We start from the raw sequence: 23212 nt of genomic DNA, 5'->3' as shown, positions 1-23212 counted from the left end.
TACCCTGAAAAGGACAACCCCTGTTGTCCAGCTCTTTCTCCCAGCATATTGGTTTAAACACACACACCCTCTAAACCAGGCCGGAGTACACCCATTTTACACAAAAAGCACTACTTTTGCATGGGCCGAAATTACCACAAACGTCTTAATTGTCAACAAGTTACACGTTTACAAACTACATGCTATCCCCTGTCACTTCAGTCAAACAGTTGCCACTTCATTGCGGTTTGACTGATTATTTCATGGCAGACAGCCGACTACTTGCGCGGTCAAATTTCCGGATTTTCGACAACCAAATGGGAAGATAACTGTAATCTGAGGCCAGATAGGCCTACTAACATGGGAAGTTCACCCAGTTTTGTGAAAATTATATTTAGCAAAAACGAGTGTAGTATTCTATATTTAATAGATAGGCCTACTAACATGGGAAGTTCACTCAGTTTTGCAGCGGTAGACTAGTCAACTAGAAGACATGTTTGCCTCCGGTTACATTATTGAGCTATGAGACATGGAGGGAAAACAAAAGTCGAATGCGCTGGAATTAATATGTATAATGCTATTTATTTTATTATTTAGTCTCATTATCACCTAGTGTAAGTGTCCGGGTCGAGTTTGACACTCAAGCACTACAGTCCAATTGCAGGATAAAAGAAATAACTGGTTACCGTCTTAAATTATTGGCTTTATCATGCTCGGGTAGAATGGCACATGCAGGTCGGCAGAGCCTCGCTGAATTTGCCATTCTAACCATCATAGGATAAAGCCGGCATCTTAAGACCGTAGGCAGTTATTCTCTGTATTTTCATCTAGTGGGACTATACGTTGGCCAGGTTCGACAAATCCACTACACCTTAATCCAGTCTAGTGAATGTTTGGTCTTGGCTAGAAGAAATTATCAATTGTATTACTATATTTAATGCATAGGGCAATAGCCAAAGCTACTTTGAGGACAAGTGGCAGTCTTAAAGATTTGTCGAACATTACCTCAACCTAAATAAATTAAATAAATGTTATGATTTAGGGTTTTGCCTTTGCCACGAGAAGTGGATGACTTTTCCAATACGTTCTGAAATATCTACTGTCCTAAAAAATAATAGCATACATCGTAAATGTACTCCCATGTAAATATTGGATACATCATCCGACATGGCTTATACACTGTTAGGTCCTGCATCTCGAAAACCATTACTCTCACTCAGTCTTACAAGATGTTCCAACAATATCCTGTGGTATACATTATCCATGCGAATGATCCATGTTGACATCAACAAATCAACAATTAATTGCACATGAATCACAATACGAGATCTAAAACATAGCGACTAGACGGCCTTCGGTAACGCTGGATCTTATTTGAGAATTGTAAAAAAATAAAATTGGCAGAAGCATAGATTTCAATCCAGAGGGATTTTTATTATTATTATTATTCTTATGGGGGCCGAGGTTTCCTATGCTATTACGTATAGGTTTCTCCAATTGGTTATTTAATGCAAAAAAATGAAACTGTGGTACTCATATGGAATTCACTCATATGGAATTCACGGCATCAAGACATTTTCAGTGAAGATTCCTTCCGTATCAAAGTCCGTACCACAAGACTACAATAAATAAACCAAAGTATTCAGAAAGCGCCGAGCTGTTGGAAGATTTCCCAAGCTGTTTTTATTGCTCGAATTGCAGGTAATTTGGCCACGCCTTTGGGATTCATCAAATTCAAAGTTACAGCACTTACTAATTACTAATAAATTACTAATATGCAGAGTTGGATTACTTTAAGATGTTAACAAATTTGGGGGGGGGGGGTGCTTTTTTTTTTACTGGAGTAGGTGGGGTACTTAAAACATTACAATGGTCACAACACATACACACATTAAATTTAATCTCAAAGTGTACATTAATTTCAAACCACACTTGAAAAGCACAGCAGATTCAGTTTTAAAATAAATTCTCCCTTTTTCGATAGTTAAAAAAAACTTGTTGTCAAGAGAAAACGACCTGTTTAAATCTTGTTTAAGAATCATGAATCAGCATTTGCATTGCACACTCCTAACTTGGACCGTTTATACAAGTCTTTGTATTAGATTTTTCATACTCAATGTTAAGTTCAATACGCCATATGTTTTTCAAGTCCCTCACAGTGCAGGTCAAAACTGGCGTCACCTATTTATCGTTGTGTTTGCGTGTTCAAAAATCAGCGATATCAATCATTCACACATCACGTGTCTAATTTCCGTTTACGTTTTCGTCCGTTTGTCTTGGCATTTTTAAGAATATTAAAGTTTGGAACACAGAGAATAGGGAATAGTATAGAACATTCATTGTACATTTGTCTACATAGACAATAGGTAATAATATGGAACATCCATCGTGTATTTGTCTACATAGAGAATATTATGTTACATCCATCGTACATTTATCTAGAGAGAACAGGAAACAGTATGGAACATCCATCGTACGGTATAGTTTGGAACATCCATTTGTTTAAATATAGAATGAGGACATTTGGAGCATCGGTCACATATTTAAGATGCAGAACTAAGGAATAGTTCGGGGCATCTATTGTACACTTCCCTGGATAAAAATAAAAATCATGTTTCAATCTTTCTTCGACTTGGTAAACTTAAATAAATTCGGAACATCACTTAAACAGATTAAGTATTAATTTTAGTTGTTGACGACTTCTTATTTTCAAATAACCAATTATTCCGAGCAAGATCCGTTGTAATTTTGTAATTCCGTTTTTCCCCCAAGTGCATCAATGTTCAGTGCTTTCATCCTCCTTCCGTTCGCCTTTCATCCTTCTGTCGCTCATCTCTCATCCAGTCCTTGCACTCGTCCATCAGCGCACTCATCTTGCACTCCGCTCCGGAATCACTCATCCACTCATTAGTGCTGTCCACCACTCCACTCGTAACCACAGCCGCCATCTTGGCGGTCCCTCCAACCGTCGCTGTCATTCCCAGATCGACGATCCCTTTGCTGCTCGTACCAACCGTAACCTTGGTAACCACCTATTATAAAAATCAAGATATTTAAATATGAAACAGATTTTTTTTTTTTTTTTTTTTTTTTTTTTTTTAAGTTTCATCTTTGGTAATGGTGAAATCTCGCAAGATGAACCAACTTTCGTGTGTACAATAAGACACGAAAAAGTTGAAATATTTGGAATGCCCTTACTACATGTACCAAAATGTTTTTTCAAGAGATTCGGGTTAGCCTAGACAAACCAGTTGGTTTCCCTCATTAACTTGGACTTTCAATCAACCACACAAAAATTTAACATCCCATGCCCTATATCCAGGATAAATGGTACCTTACTGCCACAGAAATCCAATTAAACGACTCCTTTGGCCAGGCCTAGTGGTTCGACATTCTATCTGCACAAGTTGGCATGTTAGCAGCCAACTCTGACTAGTGGCTGTTAGACATATGTTAGCCTGTTCAAATAAACGCAAATTCTTTACTGTTGAAATAAATCCACTCCAATTTGTCTAGCTAGACAATTTAAAAGTGGAAAATCAGTTTTTTTGCTGTTGTTGTCTACGTACAACGTATTCAGTAATATTATGTATAATAAAATACAAAGTAGCTGTGCTCATGAAAACATTTATTTCAAATTTAAAAAAAAAAAAAAAAAAAAAAAAAAAAACTTACCTTTTGTCTGTGCGAACTTAATTGGCAAACTCCAAAAGGAATATATTTTTAATTTGAATATATTCTTAGCAATTCCGAGTCATACCTTAAATATTTTAGCTATCCCTTCCATGTTAAAATATCTCCTTTTTCTCTTGAATTCACCTTTGATACATAATTAGAGCTGGGCGGTATACCGTATATACTGTTCTCTTTCGATATCATGTCAATATCGATAAATGTTGGTATTTAAAAGTATTTTCCGCCCATTTAGTAAACACAATGCAAAATGGCTGACAAGAAGAGTGGATGGACATCATTCTTCCACAGAATCGACCGAAAAACATGTTTATGCTCTTTATGTCAACAAAGAATCGACCGAAAAACATGTTCATGCTCAACACAGAATCGACCGAAAAACATGTTCATGCTCTTTGTCTCAACAGAAACTATGCATTTAAAGCGGAGTATTCTCTGCCAAAAATACTGCTCGATACTGGTATTGTGTCAATACCGAATACCGTACCCAAACAATATTGATACCGAACCTGAAATTTCAACAGCTCTATACATATTTTAACATCACCTTTATAGTGATAAAAGTTTAACACTATTTTATGTGATGCTTTAGTATCATCTCCATAATGGAAAGTCTGTTTAACATCAATAATGATACGAAGTAATTTTTTAACTACTACCTTCATGATAACCTAACAACTCCACCTTCATGAAGAAAGATATTTGAACACCATCATGGCGATACATATTTTAACACCAGTTTCATGATGGTTACGTTTTAATATCATCCCCATGACAAGAAGTCTGTTTAACATCATCAGAGTATCAAGATCTTTTAACACTACTTTCAAGATGGCAAGTTCTTTTTATATCACCTTCATGATGCTAGGTATTTAACATTATATTAATGACAGCAAGAGCTTTCACCACCACCTTCATGATGGAAGGAATTTTAAAATTACGTACAATGTGTTTTGATTTTTTTTTATGACAAGATATCTTAACACTACATTCATAAAATGGCAAGTTGTTTGTTTACATTACTTTCAAGACTGAAAGTGCTTTTTATATTATCTTCATCAAACGATGGCATTAAGACCATGGTTACCAGATATCTTACCTTCACAGTCCGTTTCAACACTAAAGCAAGACATTTATCTCCATCTCTAAACTTTCTTTTAACAGAACGGCTATGAAAGCAAGCTCTTTCACCATCATAACCATAATCTCAGACCAGATTTGAACCTGCTGAATCAATTCACCAAACATTTCAGTCCATCCTGTTAAATACAATGACCAATCGGTACATCCACAACGTGAATGCCCAATTAACCATAGTTACGATCAGTACCGTCACATTTGGTTCAAATGCAATTTCACTAGATATTAAGAATTACTGAATTTCAATACTGGGTTTGCAGTATATCAGCAAAACTCCTGACCCATTATATAATAGTGTATGCCAACGGGATTCGAACACGCTGCATCGATTCAGTACACTAATGACATTCGACAATGCTACACTGATTCGCATGGCATACATTAAATGTCACCATGTCGGAATTAAAATCAGGATGTGTTTGCTTAAAGAAGCTTGCATATAAATGTTCACAAACTTTCTAGGCAAGCCACACACACACACACACACACACACACACAAACGAGTGTATTCAAACACCATTCTTTTCCTGCATCCTTGGATCTTGGCATCCAAACATTCAGTCATCTCGCACCAATAAAAAATGAATAACTTGTTGTGACTACAAATTGTATTAGTAAAACTGGCACACCAAGAATACAGAAACATACAAATCATTCTCATTGCTTTTTTTTTGTTAACAGGTGAAAAAGGATCCAAAGTTCCAACAAAACAAACGCAGTCAGTCAGTCAGTCATCTATGGAGACATCAGACCTCAACACAAAGTGCACCATCTTCAGATTAAAAACGCCATTCATGCTCTCTCTCTCTCTGCGATGTTCGTACTCCATACTGGGATCAGCTGTAACATCCTTGCCCTGCCTCTTATAATGACAAATTTCACATCTCACTCTCGCGTGTCCTGCTCGCTTGAATCTATCTTCTGACACACACTAAAGTCACGATCGAAAAAAACAACCATCCTCTGTTCAAAGCATGTCTTTCAGTTTTGCTATGCACTGTTCAACACGTTTGTCAAACGAAATTCACACACTGTTAAAAAGTCAAAGCACTTTAACTTCACCACACCACTAAGATGACTGCATGTATAAAGTAAAGGTGAATAATAGTTTACAGGAAAGTTAACAAAGTGTGAACTATGAGTAGCATAATATTACTAAAGTGGGAGTGTTCGAAACTGTGATGACATGTAGTACCCCCAAAAAATGGCTAACAGAAAAACACATTATTATACCTGAAACATGAGATAAGACCCATGAGTAAAAAAGTTCATCAATTCACAAAACATTTTTAATATTAACAAAAAAACACATTAAAATGAATATTTTTTTGTTCATTCGTAAAAAACTAATTTTGAATTTGAAAATCCTAACATCAGTTATTGTTTGCTCATAAAATGATGCCATATTTATACATGTACATCTAGCAATATGGGTGGAACTAATTCATAAAGCTGACAACAAATATTTTTGTATTACATGTAATCTCGCTAATGAACCAACATATTTTCATTACCGGTATCTTAAACTCTAATTAATGAAAATTTGTGTTACTTATTTAAGAGAGTACAGAATGCCCATTAACATACAAACTATTAAAAGACCTGTCTCAAATTCTTGAGTATAAAAGGCCACTGAGAATTTAATGAAATTAACCCATTTCTTTTTTTAGTAATCTGTTTAGTCCATATAAAATATTTTATGATGTCCTAAATATAAAGCTCCCCATTTTCAGAGACCTGATCAGGTATAATAATGCATAAAATACTACACAAGTTCAATAGTCAAGATTTAAAAATTGACAACATTTCTAGTGCAGTGTAATAAATTTGTCTTGAAGCTTGTATCCAGTAACAGTTAAAGCATACTGTCCTGGACATACACCTCAGCTATCTGGGCTGTCTGTTCAGAGCATGGGATATTGAGACTCAGCTGTGATATCGGTGTTGGAGCAGGTAATAAAATATGAACTGACGAGTCTTTAAGTACTATACCACCGAGACCAGGCAGATTTTCAGATAAGATATACAGCACCCCATTTCATTAGAAAAAAAGTATTAAAAACTTCATTTTACACAACAAAAACAAACATATAGTAGCAGATTTACAAAATTAAACAGAAAAAGGAAACAAAAAATGCTTTACAAAATTATTTTTTTTTTTTTTAAAAGAAGATTGAAATAGAAGCTAAATTATGAAATGATTTGTACAATATTGCTAACATCAAGTGAACACTCCCTTCCAAAACAACACAACAATATCTACTGCACTACTTTCAAACAACACATCACAACACCAACCAGCCTGCCGCAGTCTGACAAATGGGCACCTCTTTTCAATTCATGATTTAACAATCAAATTCTGTCTCTCTCTCCTTCACGGCCAGTTCTTACACAAAGGCACCTCATTTCAATCCATGATTTCACAATAAAACACTCGTCCGTCTCTCTGCCTGTACTTGTACACCGGCTGTACACCATTCTTTATCAGATGGCCTTTCCATCCACTCCAGATGTTTCCACGACCATTTTTATCATTCAACGCACCACCCCAGTACTCAACCGGATTAGTTTACGCCACAATGCTGCTTGCATTGTTGTGTTGTTACTTACGATGCAAAAATTAAAATCGCTAAAAAAAATTCAAATCCCTAAAGTATTATAATGTCCTTAAATGTTCCCCAATTTCAATACCATTGTTTATTTTTTAGTTTAGCCTGTTAGCTGAACAGTTCTAAGTATTTCTAAATTCTATTATAGGCACCTTATTTTACCTACTTTCAGAGCCAGAGGGCAGCCTAACGATACCTGAATTATCCTACCCCAATTCCCACCCAATTATTTCATTGTTACAGCAAACTTTACAGACAATTAATGGACAGCTTTTATAATCTATTCAGCCTACTTACTTCATCTGTCTGTTTTTTATTTGATAAATGAATTATTATGATAATTATGTAAAGAAAGGAAAAACAAAGAATGAAGGCAGACTCCAAATAAATATGAAAGCAAATTTTGTTAACCAATGATGAATACCAATTTTGAAGAGTTATTTTTTTAGCAAAGCTCAAAATGTTTGTTTACAAAATACAGATTTCACTGGCTATCAATTAATGTAAATATATACAGGGGATGTTGCTGTGAGATCTTGTATATTTATATATTAAAATAGTGGAACAGTGAAAGATGAGATTGCCATTTTTTGTATGATACACCATACACAATTTGAATGATACATAAAAAAACCCATCAACTTACTTTTTCGATTTAAAACATGAAAACAACTAGACCTTACAGACTTCAACAAAATTATAATTTTAGTATGCAACTTCCTCTTTCAGTGTAAAAAAAAAGAAAAAAGACCCAAAACACACTATTGTCTCCTCCACTCTTACAAAACTTGTCTTATATAACAAACAAAAAAATCCATTTCTTTCTCCATTCATCTTCTTTCACTCCAACAATACCCCGCATACTTTAATTCCATCCTCCCCTCTGACTCTGGTGCGGTGTGCCCCACCCACCATACTGACCCTGTGCCTGATGACCGGTCTGTTCCTGAGGGGGGCCCCAACCCCCTAAAAAGTTATTCCCTTGATTTGTCGTTGCTGTGGTGTTGTTATCAAAGCCCGTATTCCTAGCTGTGGGATTCCCCGACACCTCCGTACTCCCCCCAGTCTGCCCTGCCAACCCGAGGGGACCCCACTGCCCCTGCTGAGTCAGCATAGCCTGAGCCGCAGCCAGCATGGCCGAATTTAATAAATTCATTCCCAACTGGTTGTTGCCCATGGTGGTGTCCATACCACCCCCATGTAAGCCTTCGATCTTTGGGCTGGACTGGGAGTTTCTGGCATTCGGACGCCACGCCCCGGGGCTACCCATACTAGCGCTCTGGTTGAACCCACCCTTTCTGTTCTGCTGGGTGTCGTAGTGTTTCGGGGAGGCGTTGCTCACGTGCACGCTGGCACCGTTGATGATGTGGTCCTCCCCACAGAGCATCTGCGCCACCTCGTGGTCGGCGAAGGTGACAAAGGCAAATGCGCGGAACGGCTTGGGGATGAAGACGTCGACCACCTCGCCATACTTGCTGAAGTACGTCCGCAGATCCTCCTGCGACAGGTTCTCAGTGCACCGGCCAATGAAGATCTTCCTGTTCATCAGCTGCTGGGAGCCTTCCTGTAATAAGAATGGATTAAGAGTGAATAAACGAACTCCAAAAGATGTTTTTAATAATGAGTAAGCCAACTAAAAATGGTTTTAATGACACTGATACATATTTAAAAGCAGTTATTTGATATCTGTACACCTGCCAATGAAAATCTTCCTGTTCATCAGATGCTGCAAGCCTTCTTGAAAATAATGGGTAACGAGTGTACAAACTAAAAGATGTTTCTAATGTTTTTATGCAGATATTTGGTATCTACACCTGCAATAAGATTTTTTTTTTTCCATCAGCTGCTGGGAGCCTTCCTGTAAATAATGTATAACGAGATGTTTTTAATGACACCGCTGCACATTCTAAAGCAGTTATTTGGTATCTACACCTGCCAATGAAAACCTTTCTGTTCATCAGCTGCTGTAAATATGAATGAATAAAAAAAATCTATCAACGCATTAATATACCTGTTTAAAAGACCAAGCTCATGGGCCAAATAAAGCCGACGTATTCTTAAATGTAGGTGTTTAAGTATCGTAACCATATGTAGTCATATGCATGTAGAAAACAAATAGGCTTTGGAATTTGGATCTATTTTCTTATGTTTTTTAAATGGTCGGGATGTATTATCAACCAAATTTCAAAATTCTTTGAGATGCAAGGCTCAGAAAATGACATCTGCAGATTCCACGACTTGGAACTAAAAGCAATTGCTGTCGTTGAGATATAAAGTGCCACAGGTCAGGTTACCTGACCTGTGGCACCTTTCTGCCGCAAGATAAAAATTACTGCTATTGCAGTAAAACGCCCTCATGAAGGCAAAATGTATATACAATTCTGTACATTTGAAAAAAGACTTCATACAGTAAAATAACCTTTCAGTGCTGTTTATTTTCTACTTTAAAATACAAATTGCCATCAGTGGGCCATTTCACCCATGTCAGTTTTTTTTAAATAATGCTGTGGGTTACAAATTTTGAAGTTCGAACCCTGCAATTCTATCATTTAAAATGGAGGAACTATTACAATTATCATTTTCGCATACAATCGATTATGGATTTTCATTATTGATCAACCTAACAGTAACATATTTTCGATAATAATTGATCATTGAATATCACAAAACAAAACACCATTCTAGAACCCATTTCATATGGGTGAAGGTCATGCTGTGAAGCAGGAGTGGTTAGTTTAGTTAAAACCTGTTTTTCTAAAAATCATGACTGCCCATGATACAGGAGACAATAATTCAAAATCATAGGTAACAGCAAGTCAGTTCACATGATTTTTAACCAGAGATCAAGTTACATGAATGATATCCAGTGTTCGAAATTAAAATTTTGGGGCAGTATACTAATGTAATGTAATGTTGGATACTAACATTTCAAAATCTGATATCCCACCTGAAAATTTAGTATCCCACTTAAATGAAATTCATAAATAACATCGTAACAAACTTGGATGACACTGTTTTCGTTCCCATTCTATTGCTACGCCACAATAAAAATATGGGAATTCGTGAAATTCGCAATCAAACGGAATCGACAAAAATATTTGTTGGATCTATTTTTGCATAATACTGACAAATTAATATTTAGCAGTAATCTATTCGTGTTTCTGACATTACTAATAATAAACCTACCTGTATAAATTTTCTGCAGATGTGGAATAAATATCTCAAATAAAATTTGAAGGGAGGAAACATCCAACAAAGACAATAGGGACGTAGCAGTTTCCAGTCTATTACTACGTCGCTATTACTCCAGTGTAGCATAAGACTGGGTACGAGTTGGGGGAGATATTGTTACGGCACAGCATTAGACTGGGTAAGAGCTCAAAAATACTGTTACTTAACTTCACCAGTAAATGACAACTTTCATTGTTTCAGTGAAAAATAAAAATGCAGGATTAAACAACCAACAGCATTTTATGGTATCTCGGTGGAATACTGGGTTCTTGAAGTCTGGTATCCAAAATTAAATTCTGGTATCCCCAAGATATCGGGATAACGTTAATCTCGAACACTGATGATATCATTTGTGTGTGCTGATTACTTACTACCTAAATTGTGCATTATTTCCAGCCGATACTGTACATTTGATTAAAGTAAAATATAAAATAAAAATGTTGTATTGCATGCCATTAATATACTTGAAAAGTACTTTCAGAATATTCAGAATGGTTCACTATAGTTGCGTTCTCACTTATAGAACTTTTAAAATAGGTTAACGAAACCAGTTTCAAATTAAATGTGAATGCAATCTTTTCACTATACCGGTATAGCTGAAAAACTTTGGTACATGGTTTAGCTAAACAGTTATAACAGTTAACCTTCTGACTACTGCAGACAAGATATCTCGCCCAACGTCATGCCAATCGACATACTGTACACTGTATACAGTGCATTCCCCAATTCATATTTCACGCTGTTTTGCACACAACACTCACCAGAAACAATTTAGTAACAGGAAACACAAGACAAGTTCGCTTACTGTCTTTAAAATTAGATTTTTCACTGTAAAATGGCTTGAAATTTTGAGTTCCAAAAGTGATTTTTGGCAAGCATTTTCGCTTGACAACAATGGCGGCACGTCGCGGTCATTTTCAGGGATCGATAGCTGATTGTGACAGCTAATTTGATAATAAATTTGATTGTTTTACCAACAACGAAAATCACTACATATTGGGATATGAATCAGTTTGTTTAGTTTTTTTAAATTCTGGTTAGAAAGCCACTGCTATTGGGAATAATGGACATAAATACTGGACAGCTGGCCACAAATGCCCTAAGTAAACACGACTTTTTTATTTTTTGCCTAATTTTAATCAACAATAACTGAATAATATAAATACAATAAAATAAAAATTTGAAAAATACACAAAAATAATACTTACCAATTCAAATATGAACTTTATTTTATGTATTTGTAAAACATTTAAGAGAATATGTGAGTAAAAATTATAAACTTGTACCCACTCAACGTGGTTTTTGTCAAAAATTAATCCAGTAGTCTAAAGATTAAATGTAAGAGTGAACGCAAATTGTTTCAGTTAAACTGGTATAATGTGGAAGCGACTGTGACATAACAGGCAGAATAAGCAATAAGTGAATTAGCAACAGACTAACACACTTGTAGTTCATTGTTGTGTTGATGTCTGCTCAAGTAGTGATAACTACACTTCTGCCAAATACCAGTTTAGCCAGGGAACATTTTGTTTTCAAATTTTGTTTGGCAATATTTTTAGTCAACTGAAAATTGATTAGCAATTACTGTTTAATGTTTTAAAATAGTGTAGTGATCTCTGAAACTTGCATAGCAAATTGCAACATGATACTGAAAAAAATGTTCCTCATTAGCTATTACATGTGTGAACCAGGGAACTTCTGTTTACAAAATCTTGATTAGCGATATTTCTGGTCAACAGAAAATTTATTAGCAACTACTGTTTAATGTTTTAAAATTGTGTAGCGATCTCTGTAACTTGCGTACCGAATTGCGACACGATACTGGACAAAATGTTCCCTGTGAACGCTCGTCATTTTGAACCAAACATGTTTTAGCTAAACCAGTTTAAAGTAAGTGTGAACGAAGTTAATGTAAAGGTGGTTCACATTAATTTCAAATTGAGTAACCGATACGTGAAAAGAATGACATTTGCATGAAATACTGTGCCTTGCTACATTGATTTATGTTCTTATAAAAGTAATTGTTATCAGTACCTTCGAGTTTGGAATGGTTACATCGCACCAGCGCCCGTCTATCATGTGTCTCTGTGACATGCACTTGACCTGGGACCGATACTCGACAAAACGGATGAAGCCAAATCCTTTTGATTCCCCAGTCTTTGGGTCACGCTTTACCTGAAACAAATGTTTATCCTCAATTTAATATATGTAAAACAAAACGTTTTGCCCATCTCCCTAAACATGTTTGCAAGAACATATTCAGCCCAGAAGCAATCATAAACGATGTGAGCAGTTTCCCATGAAAAAGATGCAAAAATTACCCATATTAACTTAAGTATAATGAGTACGGCTCAGATCATGGGTACACTGAGTGTATGTTGAACAAAAAATCAATTTTCAAGGGTACACTGAGTGTATGTTGAACAAAAAAAATCAATTTTCAAAGGGTATGTAATTTTTTTCAAAGTTGCTTTTACAACTATGTCCAGGAAAGACTTTATAGAACGTAGTAGGAGCAAAGTTTGCTATGTTTGGTTTGCACCAAGTTCAGGAAAAAGCGAAAACGACAGTAATAGTGGGTAAAAACCATGGCCATTTTGTTACATCATGACGACTACAAATTTTTATCAACAAATGCCCCATGTACAAAAGCAATATACAGACCACAACTACCACCTAACATAAGATAAATACTCTTGTTATTTTCTCATTAAATTGTTTCCATGTATATTTAAGTAAATTGCATGATTTTACTGGCGATAAATCTACATTCCGCTCATAACCATTAGTGTCTTATTTACATTAATGCTAGACGACGCATGTATCTACTGCAACAAAGTGTTTTTTCATCACACAGACCACATGGCTTAATATGTACACTTTAGTACTGTACACAGGAAAAACTGAGATTCGTGATTGTAAAATTACGTAATTTATGGTCATATATATAACTCAAGTGATTGGTGTCCTGTGCGTTATGAGCGAAAGAACACACGCTGCAACTTTGGGTAAAATGGTGATATGTTGTAAATTTGCTTAATACATTCCACAAGTTGTTTACTAAAAGCAACGCTTCATTGGTTTGTGCCAAGCACGTTGTGATTTACAAAGAGAGCTTGATCTGCGTTCGTGTCTGTTGGTTTTGACACATGTTATGAGCGGAAGACAATTTGATCCAGGGATGTTTTTCTTCAATTTGGTTGATAACCGAGCAGTGCACACGAATGGAAGGTTAGTATTTCTTTTGTTAATGTTTATTCTTTTTACTTGAGACACTTTGTGATAAATTTTATGACGATAAATGCATTTTTGATAGTCATTCTCTCACCACTAGAATCGCGTCTTCGTTATGAGCAGAAGTGATAGTTCGCATATAACATGCCTAATTAATTAAACCAGCTTTATGTTGGTGCACATTAATGAAATAGTGCTTGAAATATATTTGTATAATTTTTGTAATAAATAAGCAAATTTTAACCCAATTGTAACTCATGGCATTCTGCTCATAACACAGACACCCATTTTATTTTAATTTTTGGAGTCTTTGTTATGAGCTGAAGTGATTGTTTGCAAATCAATGTGCCTAATTAATTAAACCAGCTTTATGTTGGTCCACATTAATGAAATAGTGCTTGAAATATATGTCTAATTTTTGTAATAAATAAGCAAATTTTAACCCAATTGTAACTCATGGTATTCTGCACATAACACACACCCATTTTATTTTTATTTTTGGAGTCTTTGTTATGAGCTGAAGTGATTTTTTTGCAAATCAATGTGTCTAATTAATTAAACCAGCTTTATGTTGGTACACATTAATGAAATAGTGCTTGAAATATATCTGTCTAATTTTTGTAATAAATAAGCTAATTTTAACCCAATTGTAACTCATGGTATTCTGCTCATAACACAGACACCCATTTTATTTTAATTTTTGGAGTCTTTGTTATGAGCTGAAGTGATCGTTTGCAAATCAATGTGCCTAATTAATTAAACCAGCTTATGTTGGTCCACATTAATGAAATAGTGCTTGAAATATATCTGCCTAATTTTTGTAATAAATAAGTAAATTCTAACTCTATTTTAACTCATAGCATGCTGCTCATAACACAGACTCCATTTATTTGTTGAAGTACAAGAGTACAAAGCTTAGAAAAAAGCCTTTTATGTTGTCTTTTGAAATATTTAGAACTTTTAATTATCACCAATGTGATAATCCACATCCTTTTGATACTACAGATTCAAAGTGAGTTTGAATGTATTGTATAGTAACACCTCCCACCTGTGTGGCCCACCTGTGTCTACCTTTAGAATTTTTATTGCCCCCTAATTGCCACCTGTTCTAAAAGGTGTGTTAACAAGACTAGCCACTTTGTTCTGTGTAGTCTTTGATGGTGAAACAAAAAAGGGTTAAAGTTCTTTTATTTTGTGTTTGATGTACTTCTATTCGGTAATCAAAATCTTGAACAGAAAAGTTTAAGCAGATGTCTGAACAGTCTTTTGAGGATTATTTTAGTTTGAGTCATGGCCGAAAAAACTGTAAATAATAAAAATCCATCTTTTCGTTGGCTATTTATGTAGGCATTTTCATAACCATAGCAACCACAAACTTTAGCAAAAAAATGCTACAAAAAATATTGACTTAGTTGTTTTATCTATAAACATAACTTTTAGGTATCATTTTTTACATTTTAATACTTTATTACAAGGAACCTGGAAGTAAAATACAATTAGACCAAATTAAATAATATGTGTGGCTCGGGTTACCTGACCGATCCTAACACCCTCACACCCGTTTGCCATTTTTGCCAAAAAAAAAATTATGGAATGTACAAAACAGATTTAAGTTTTGGATTAAATTACTTAGTTCTTTAAACCTCATGAAAATTTATTTGGATGTTGACAACAAACCTTGTAAGATAAACAACAGAAGCAACAGCACAAACATGAAACAAATGTGGAGTTTTTTCTGTTTACAATCTATAATGAAAATCAACATTAAAGCATGACCCTTACATTTTGTCAGTACATTCTACAAGCTTGTTATATAATGTGACATTTTCATATTTTGCAGGTTGAAGCTGTTGATGACGATGAAACAGAGCTGCGTTTCCTGAGGAAAATGGGGCAGCACTATGTCATGTCTGATGTATTGGACACCTCGGGGTTTTTTTTCTCTCAATAAGATCCTGGACATTATGCCTGTTCCAAGGATTTCTTTTAAAGACACAAATTGCCTACATGATTTCTGTTTAGTATTGGATCCCAATGATCAAATTACAAGTTTTATTCCAGTGACTGCCAACTATTTTTTCCTCATATTTCGTTTATTGTTTTTTTTTTCCCAATCATTAAAGTAAGATGTTATAACTTAACACTAATTGAGAGGCAATATTATCCTGCTGAGTATATTTACAGAGCTTCTACTTCCAATCTTTTATATTCATTATAAAAGTAAACTCGAAATATTACAAAGATTCAGTTTTTAAAAACATATTTTACCGGTTTTCTGTGTCACAAGTCTATAGCATATATATATACATTGTATTTTTTTTGTTATTATTACTCAAGACAAGCTATCACATCCTAGGAATGATTAAGTCATGCTGTCAAATGGGGTCACATCTGAATGATTTGCAGTGTTTTATGATGTATTTTGGCATAATCAGTGTCTGTGTTATGCGCAAAAGGTGGTTTGAAATAGTCTTTCTACTTCAATGTGTGCTATTGATTTTGGGTTATCATAAATGATGAATAAATCGATTTTCATGTACCATATTGTGTTCATTGTTGTATATGTCCAATGGTGTTAGTTTTCTGTACCTGGAAACTTTTTTTTTTAAATCTGCTGCTCATAACGGTGTCTATTTTACAGTGTCACTTCTAAACTAAGTTTATACACAATTTGGTTTTTTTGGTGTCTTCACATAGTCTTCCACTTATTCTTGTTTGTTTTTGTGTTTAATTGTGAAATGACCTTATTTATTGTCAGTTACTATGCATCACAAGACACCATGTTATGAGCAGAAGATATGCATGTCTTGCTATGAAATGCTCCGTCAAGAGCAAAATTCTTATGTTCTTGATCTGCAAGTTATAAATCTACATAGTTTAGATATCAGTCAGTAAATTAGTGTCATTTCACATGATTTGTGCAAAGTTTAATATTTGACCTAGGTGTAACAGTTTCTGTACCCATGATCTGAGCTGTACTCGTATGCAAATTACATAGGGGAGAAAGAGCTTCATCACTATGGCTTGGTTATTTGTTTTAGCTGAACCTCCAACAAGTAATTATACACTAGGTAGGAGCCTGACAATTATTAAATCAATCTTATTCAGAGCTCACCCTATCCATTGACAAATTACCCAATTGATAATTTTCATGCAAAGTGGTTAAAACATTTAGTCTGTTGCTAATAACATTTTTGTTAAATTAACCAAATTTGATAAATTTGCAAGAAAATAACAAAATTTGTTCCAGTAAAAGCTCTGCTATTTACCTGCACCAACAGAAGTTCGCCAAACTGCGAAAAGTATTTCCTCATGTCATCTTCTGTACATTTCCATGGCAATCCCAAAACAATCAAGTCTGTACTGCTTTTCTGTCCACCTTCGACACGTTTCGTCTTAGCCACAGGATTTTCTTGTCCATCATCGCCCTTCCTTTTGTTTTCTGTAAAAATAAAAAAATGTTACTTCACAAATGCTAATAAAATTCGACTTTAGTTTAAATAAAATAAAACCAAGAGCAAAAAACAGCAGAGATTAACATAAGTTAACCCACTGAACAGGTAATTGAAAAACATTAAGTCGGGCAAATGAATTCACAATTAAGTCAATGACTCACTAGTAAATTCTAAAATCCACCAAATGATTAATAAAAATAATAATAATAAGAGTTGGAAGTCGGAATATCATCATCTATTGTTTACAGTTGGATGGCACCAACTTATCAACTTTCCTTACACAATCCATCAGAATAATATGGACTTTAGATAGATTTGAATTACAAGGACCATATATCAGATAATATCTACTGCTGTGTTCACCCTACAAATAGGGCTCACCCTGGACATTGCCATATTTAATATTAGCCAACTGCTAATTTTTACACAAAATGGCCGACATTTTCAGACTTTGGCTAATAAAATTTAAATATTCCTTAAAAATTAACCACATTTTAACGATTTTCAAGGAAAAATTGGCTTAACTAAAATTTGTTCCAGTGTGAGCCCTGATTTTATCTTTAATCATTTTTTTCCCCCTTGGCTTTAGGTACACATGAAAAGAAACCCAAACCCAAGCATATATATATATATATATATAATATCAATTTTATTATAATCATTATTTAACTGGAGGAACTATTTCAATTAATATTTTCCCACACAATCGATTATGGATTTTCATGATCACTAAAAAAACACCATTCTAGAATTTCTCTATTTAATGGTGGGTTATTTTCATGTTTTGAACCATTCAACCATGAGTGGATAGTTTAATGATTAACAAAGAGTCTGTGTTAAATAGATAGATGAACGGGTGAGAGGGGCAAAAAATTACAAAACCCCAAATATAGTAACCTTTAGGAAACACAGCAATGTAAACATGGGAATCCCACATCCCAGTTTCTGGTGGGTGAAGTTTGCCGTCAGCTAAACGAACACCCCGGAAAGTGCCGGTGTCCGGGTTTCGATATTTGAGCCCGCATGCTCCTGGAAACTGAGCAGCCAAAGTGGACAGTAACAGTGTTCCATCATCTTCACTCGGAATTTCTATTGGCTCTTCACTTTCGTCTTCTGCTACCTGCAAATACTGACTCATTTTTTCTATATTTTCTAACGAGAAGATGCTTCGGTTATATGTATTTAATCAAAAATGGCAAAGTAACAAATTCACTTTACTGAAATAAAATAAAATGGCGTCCTTGTGGTATTACAATTTAGCGCGCCCCCTATGAGTCCGTCAAGGGCGATAATTGCGAAAAACGGTTATGAGCGTTTTCGGACAATGAACTAACATTTTAAAGGGAAGGTTTTAACATTGCATTATGCCACCCACCGAATTTTAGGTTTTTTTAAATTTAATTTAATCATACATCCACAAAACGTTACATCAAAATAATTTCACTTACTACTATTATATCATGTTACAAATATATATTATTGTAAAATCCAATCGATAACTGTATACCTGACGTCAGTTTCAATTTGAATACTAGTAATCAATTACATCATGGGATCTTTTATATGCACTATCCAACAGACAGGATAGCACATACCATGACCTTTGATATACCAGTTGTGCTGCACTGCCTGGAACGAGAAATAGTCCAATGGGCCCACAGACGGGGATCGATCCTAGACCAACCGTGCATTAGGCGAGCGCTTTACCACAGAGCTATGCCCCGTCCCCAAAGATGTATGATACCAGAGGTGATCTGCAGAGGATGATAATTATAAGTATTATTAATTTTCACTGCTAACCTCAAGGTATATAAAAAGGTGACCTAGGCTATATAGTCCAGGGCCAGTTGTAATTCCGTGGGAATTAATGAAGAAAGTTGGCAACACATATATCATTTTAAAGCTTATATAGCAGTAGCATTCTGAAAAACTTTGGTGTCATCCCCCCCCCCCAATATTTTCAAGGTCATATCGCAAGGTCAAAGTCATAGCCCCAGAAATGTTGTATTTTGCATATATTTTGTATATATATTTACACGGCTTTACCGTATTTTGAGGAATTGTGGTGGTGACTGGTTGTGTATGGTATTTTAAATAATAAGACTAACAATAGCTAGCATTACAAATTACATTTAATTTTATTCAGTTTCAAGGTCATATAGTATATCTACAACGGGGGGGGGGGGAGAGGGGGTATACACACGTGTGACACATACGTGTGTGTATGTGTGTATATGTGTATATAATAATATATACTCTGTCAAAAAAGAAACGCATAGGTGATTGGGAAAAAAGAAAAGTGTTTGATTTTACAAAATATAGTTTTTTTGGTACAATGTTGCTGAATGACCATGTTTGTTAATGTTCCTGGAATGGGACAGCATGACCAAATGCACCCTAAAACAAATTTAATACACGTTGTGGCACGTTGTGCGACAACTGCAGAAATCGGCGTGAAATGGTCAGATTTTGTCAAATGCATGTGAAACTCGGGGAAAAGATTGGGGTAGTGATGGGTATTTAAAGGTGCAATGCTCGCAATGATGCCTCATTTCCATTTCGACGTAGACGAGTTACAAGATACCAAGACTAAGCCTGCCGAATCGAAACATTGCAATAAGCCGCCTCCAGTTAGGTGAATCGCAGTCAGTAGTCGCACGCCACATGAACGTCCATCAGAACACCATTTCACATCTCTGGGACAGGTACCAGCAGTTTCAATCAGCTAAAGACCGGCCCAGAAGTGGAAGACCTTGCATAACAACTGCAGCACAAGATCGCTACATCCGGGTTCTGCACTTGTGTCATCGAACTGCCACAGCAACGAACACTGCTGAACGTATACCTGGTTTGAGAAGAGTGTCTGCACAAACCATTCGGAACCGACTTTGAGAAGCTGGTTTATGGGCTAGGAGACCGTATGTTGGCCCCGTCCTGCGAATTCAACATCGACATTTACATGTTCGCTGGTGCACGAATGTACAGGGGTGGAACTTGGGAAACTGGCAGCGAGTATGGTTCAGTGACGAGTCACGTCTCCTTCTACAGCGACGTGATGGACGACGACGTGTTTACAGACGCTCCAATGAACGTTTTGCCAACAACTGCGTCACCCAAGTTGACAGATTCGGTGGAGGGAGTGTCATGATGTGGGAAGCCATCTCATACACCAGCAGAAGTGAACTTGTGTTCGTACAAGGCAACCTGACAGCTGTACGCTACCGGAATGAAATTCTTCGCCGTCACATGCTTCCCATTTTGGATCGACAGAGAGAACTCTTTCAGCAGGACAATGCCAGGCCGCATACGGCACGTGTACAATGGATATTTCCTACAGAATGAGAACATTAATGTGCTGCCATGGCCATCAAGATCGCCAGATCTCAACCCCATTAAACATCTATGGGACGAACTGGACAGACGAGTACGCCAGCGTAACCCGGAGCCTCAGACGCTTCCGCAACTGTCCCATGCACTGCAGGAAGAATGGGCTAGGATTCCACGTGCCCGGATTCAGAGACTCATTCAGTCTAGGGGGCGAGGCGTAGCCCAGTGGTACAATGTTCGCTTGATGCGCGGTCAGTTTGGGATCGACCCCCGTCAGTGGGCCCATTGCGCTATTTCTCGCTCCAGCCAGTGCACCACGACTGGTACCCCAAAGGCTGTTTGGTGACGAAAACGCCTCCACTGCCGTCATTCCATAGCAAGAACATTGTCACATACTCATGTCAAATTTTACTGTGATACGATCATATTAAAATAACGAAATTATGCCACTTTGTATTAAAGAGATAATTCCACGAATATTTCGCCTATGCGTTTCTTTTTTGACAGAGTATATTAAGAAAAACGTCGCTGCTGCTAGTGGGGGAGACATATCCTCTTGCCCCCTCCCTCCCTACGCCAGTGTAAAATATCATCTAAACATATATGCATTAGATGCCTTTTCTACCATCTCATCTCTATCATACTATTTTCCACTTTAAGTATAGCACATCTATGTTTACTCAGCTGAATGTTTTAAATTCTTGAAGTCAAATATAATCTTACCTCTACCCTTGAAGTAATATCATAATGTGGAGGTAATAATACTAAATTGAGATGAGGGTCCAATGGACTGACACAATCCTGTATAGTACTGATGATACCATTTTCAGTTGTCATTAATTTGTCAGAGAAAGACATCGGAAGATGTAATCCACTACGTTGTCACAGTGGTAGTTATTATGAGGAAGAGTGTGTGATAACACAAAGCTGTATGCAGTGAAAACGTATCAAATTGGAAAAAAATAAAGTGATGCACTTCAGAGCTAGAATGCACGTTTGTTGGGAAGCAAAAATTAGACATTCTTTCCATACAAACTGTGACACATGTTACATATATCTAAATAAGATAACAAGTGTACAGTATTTAAATAAACTTGGGTGTATTTTTAGTCAAAATGAGAATCTTCAAAGCAATCCAACATTTCATTGTTGAAAGCAAACGTTGTGACTGATAAAACAGTCCACCTTCTCCTTTATTCTTCTTTTCTTTGGTTCCAATTTATATACAAATATTTATTTCGACTAAATGCACATCTTCTATTTTTATCAGTTATTACTTCAATTGTACAATGTAGGGAAAGGTGTTTATATAGGCTATGCCTGTTGACCAATCCATGATCTGTTAATATATATAAATAAAAATAAATATTGTTTAGAACAAACTGCAATTTGTCAACTCGGGATATGCTAAAATGACAATACAAATCATGGTCTTTATATTATTTCACAATGCTTTCAGTCATTTATCTCAACTGAATTTTGTTAATGAAAATTCAAGACACTAACCTAATTAGCGCATATGCTATTTTAATGCAGTGTTTTGCCCCATCCCAGCCAATGTTTACAACTGGTACTCAAATATTTTCTATTATTCAATGTCACTGCTGACCTTAATGCAGATGAATAGGTGGGCTAGTGTTTTTTCCCCATCCCAGCCATTGGTTCACAAGTGGTACATCAACGATTGTCCTGTTTATCAGAAAGTGTATACAAAAGATTCCTATTAAGTGTAGATTCAAGATTGATTTGTTTCTCATTCCTACCAGTGCATCACAACTGGTCAAAGGCCATGGTAGGTGCTTTCCTGTCTGTGGTAAAGTGCATATAAACAATCCCTTGTTGCTAATGGAAAAATGTAGCGGGTTCCCTCTGATGATTATGTGGGGCGTAGCTAGTGGGGGGGGGGGGGGGGGGGAGGGTAAAAAAAAAAAAAAAAAAAAATGAAATATTTTTTATTTTCTTAAACCGTTTAATGAGTTTTAGACTATTAACTACTCAGTTGCCCCCCCCCCCCCCAAAAAAAGAAGCTAGCTACGGCTCTACTGTCTCATAATTACCAAATGTTTGACATCCAATAGTTGATGACTAAATTAATCACTGTGCTCTAGTGGTGTCGTTAAACAAGATAAACTTTGTTAAGTGTGGAAATAACGTACATCACACTAAATAAGCCAACTTTAAGATGTACTAAGGTTCAAATCCTTCAATCAATTCATTGAATGTTAATTTAAAAAACAAAAAACAACAGAAATTAATTAACAATTGTTTTATTCACCGACTGAAATAATTACAGATAAACCATTACAGAAATATTAACCCTTTCAAAACTGTGAAGCACTATGAACCAGATATTAGAAGAATGAATAGTAAGCTTAGAAGTAAATGGGTTAAACACAACCTGTTCAAATGTTCACCGCATGTGTATAAACAGCACTTGTAACGCCAAGCTAAACTAAATTGAAAGGTGTTTTCACCAAACTTGTCAAGTCTAAAATTAGGACAAATAGAAATAACCATATAAATTACTTACTGGTTTATGACGTT

The 23212-nt window shown here is 35.8% G+C and overlaps 1 protein-coding gene across 2 annotated transcripts; it reads right to left on the bottom strand.

Annotated features, from left to right (window-relative positions):
* Positions 1–1862: 1862 nt before the first annotated feature.
* On the bottom strand, positions 1863–18601 carry LOC121373376 (TAR DNA-binding protein 43-like). 2 transcript variants are annotated; one of them, XM_041499994.1, is made up of 5 exons: positions 18239–18601; positions 17156–17328; positions 12687–12827; positions 8715–8985; positions 1863–3011 (listed from the first exon to the last, which is right to left on the bottom strand). In XM_041499994.1, the coding sequence occupies exons 1-5, from the start codon at positions 18477–18479 to the stop codon at positions 2887–2889; spliced, it is 951 nt and encodes a 316-aa protein (XP_041355928.1). In that variant the 5' UTR covers positions 18480–18601; the 3' UTR covers positions 1863–2886. The 2 variants fall into 2 exon arrangements, with proteins under 2 accessions (XP_041355928.1, XP_041355929.1); XM_041499995.1 differs by lacking the exon at positions 1863–3011 and adding an exon at positions 5406–5743.
* Between the last annotated feature and the right edge of the window lie 4611 nt (positions 18602–23212).

The sequence above is a fragment of the Gigantopelta aegis genome, chromosome 5, assembly GCF_016097555.1.
Source record: "Gigantopelta aegis isolate Gae_Host chromosome 5, Gae_host_genome, whole genome shotgun sequence".
NCBI classification, from domain to species: domain Eukaryota; kingdom Metazoa; phylum Mollusca; class Gastropoda; order Neomphalida; family Peltospiridae; genus Gigantopelta; species Gigantopelta aegis.
The sequence above is the reverse complement of the archived record's forward strand: the minus strand, read 5'-3'. Positions and strand labels throughout refer to the sequence as shown.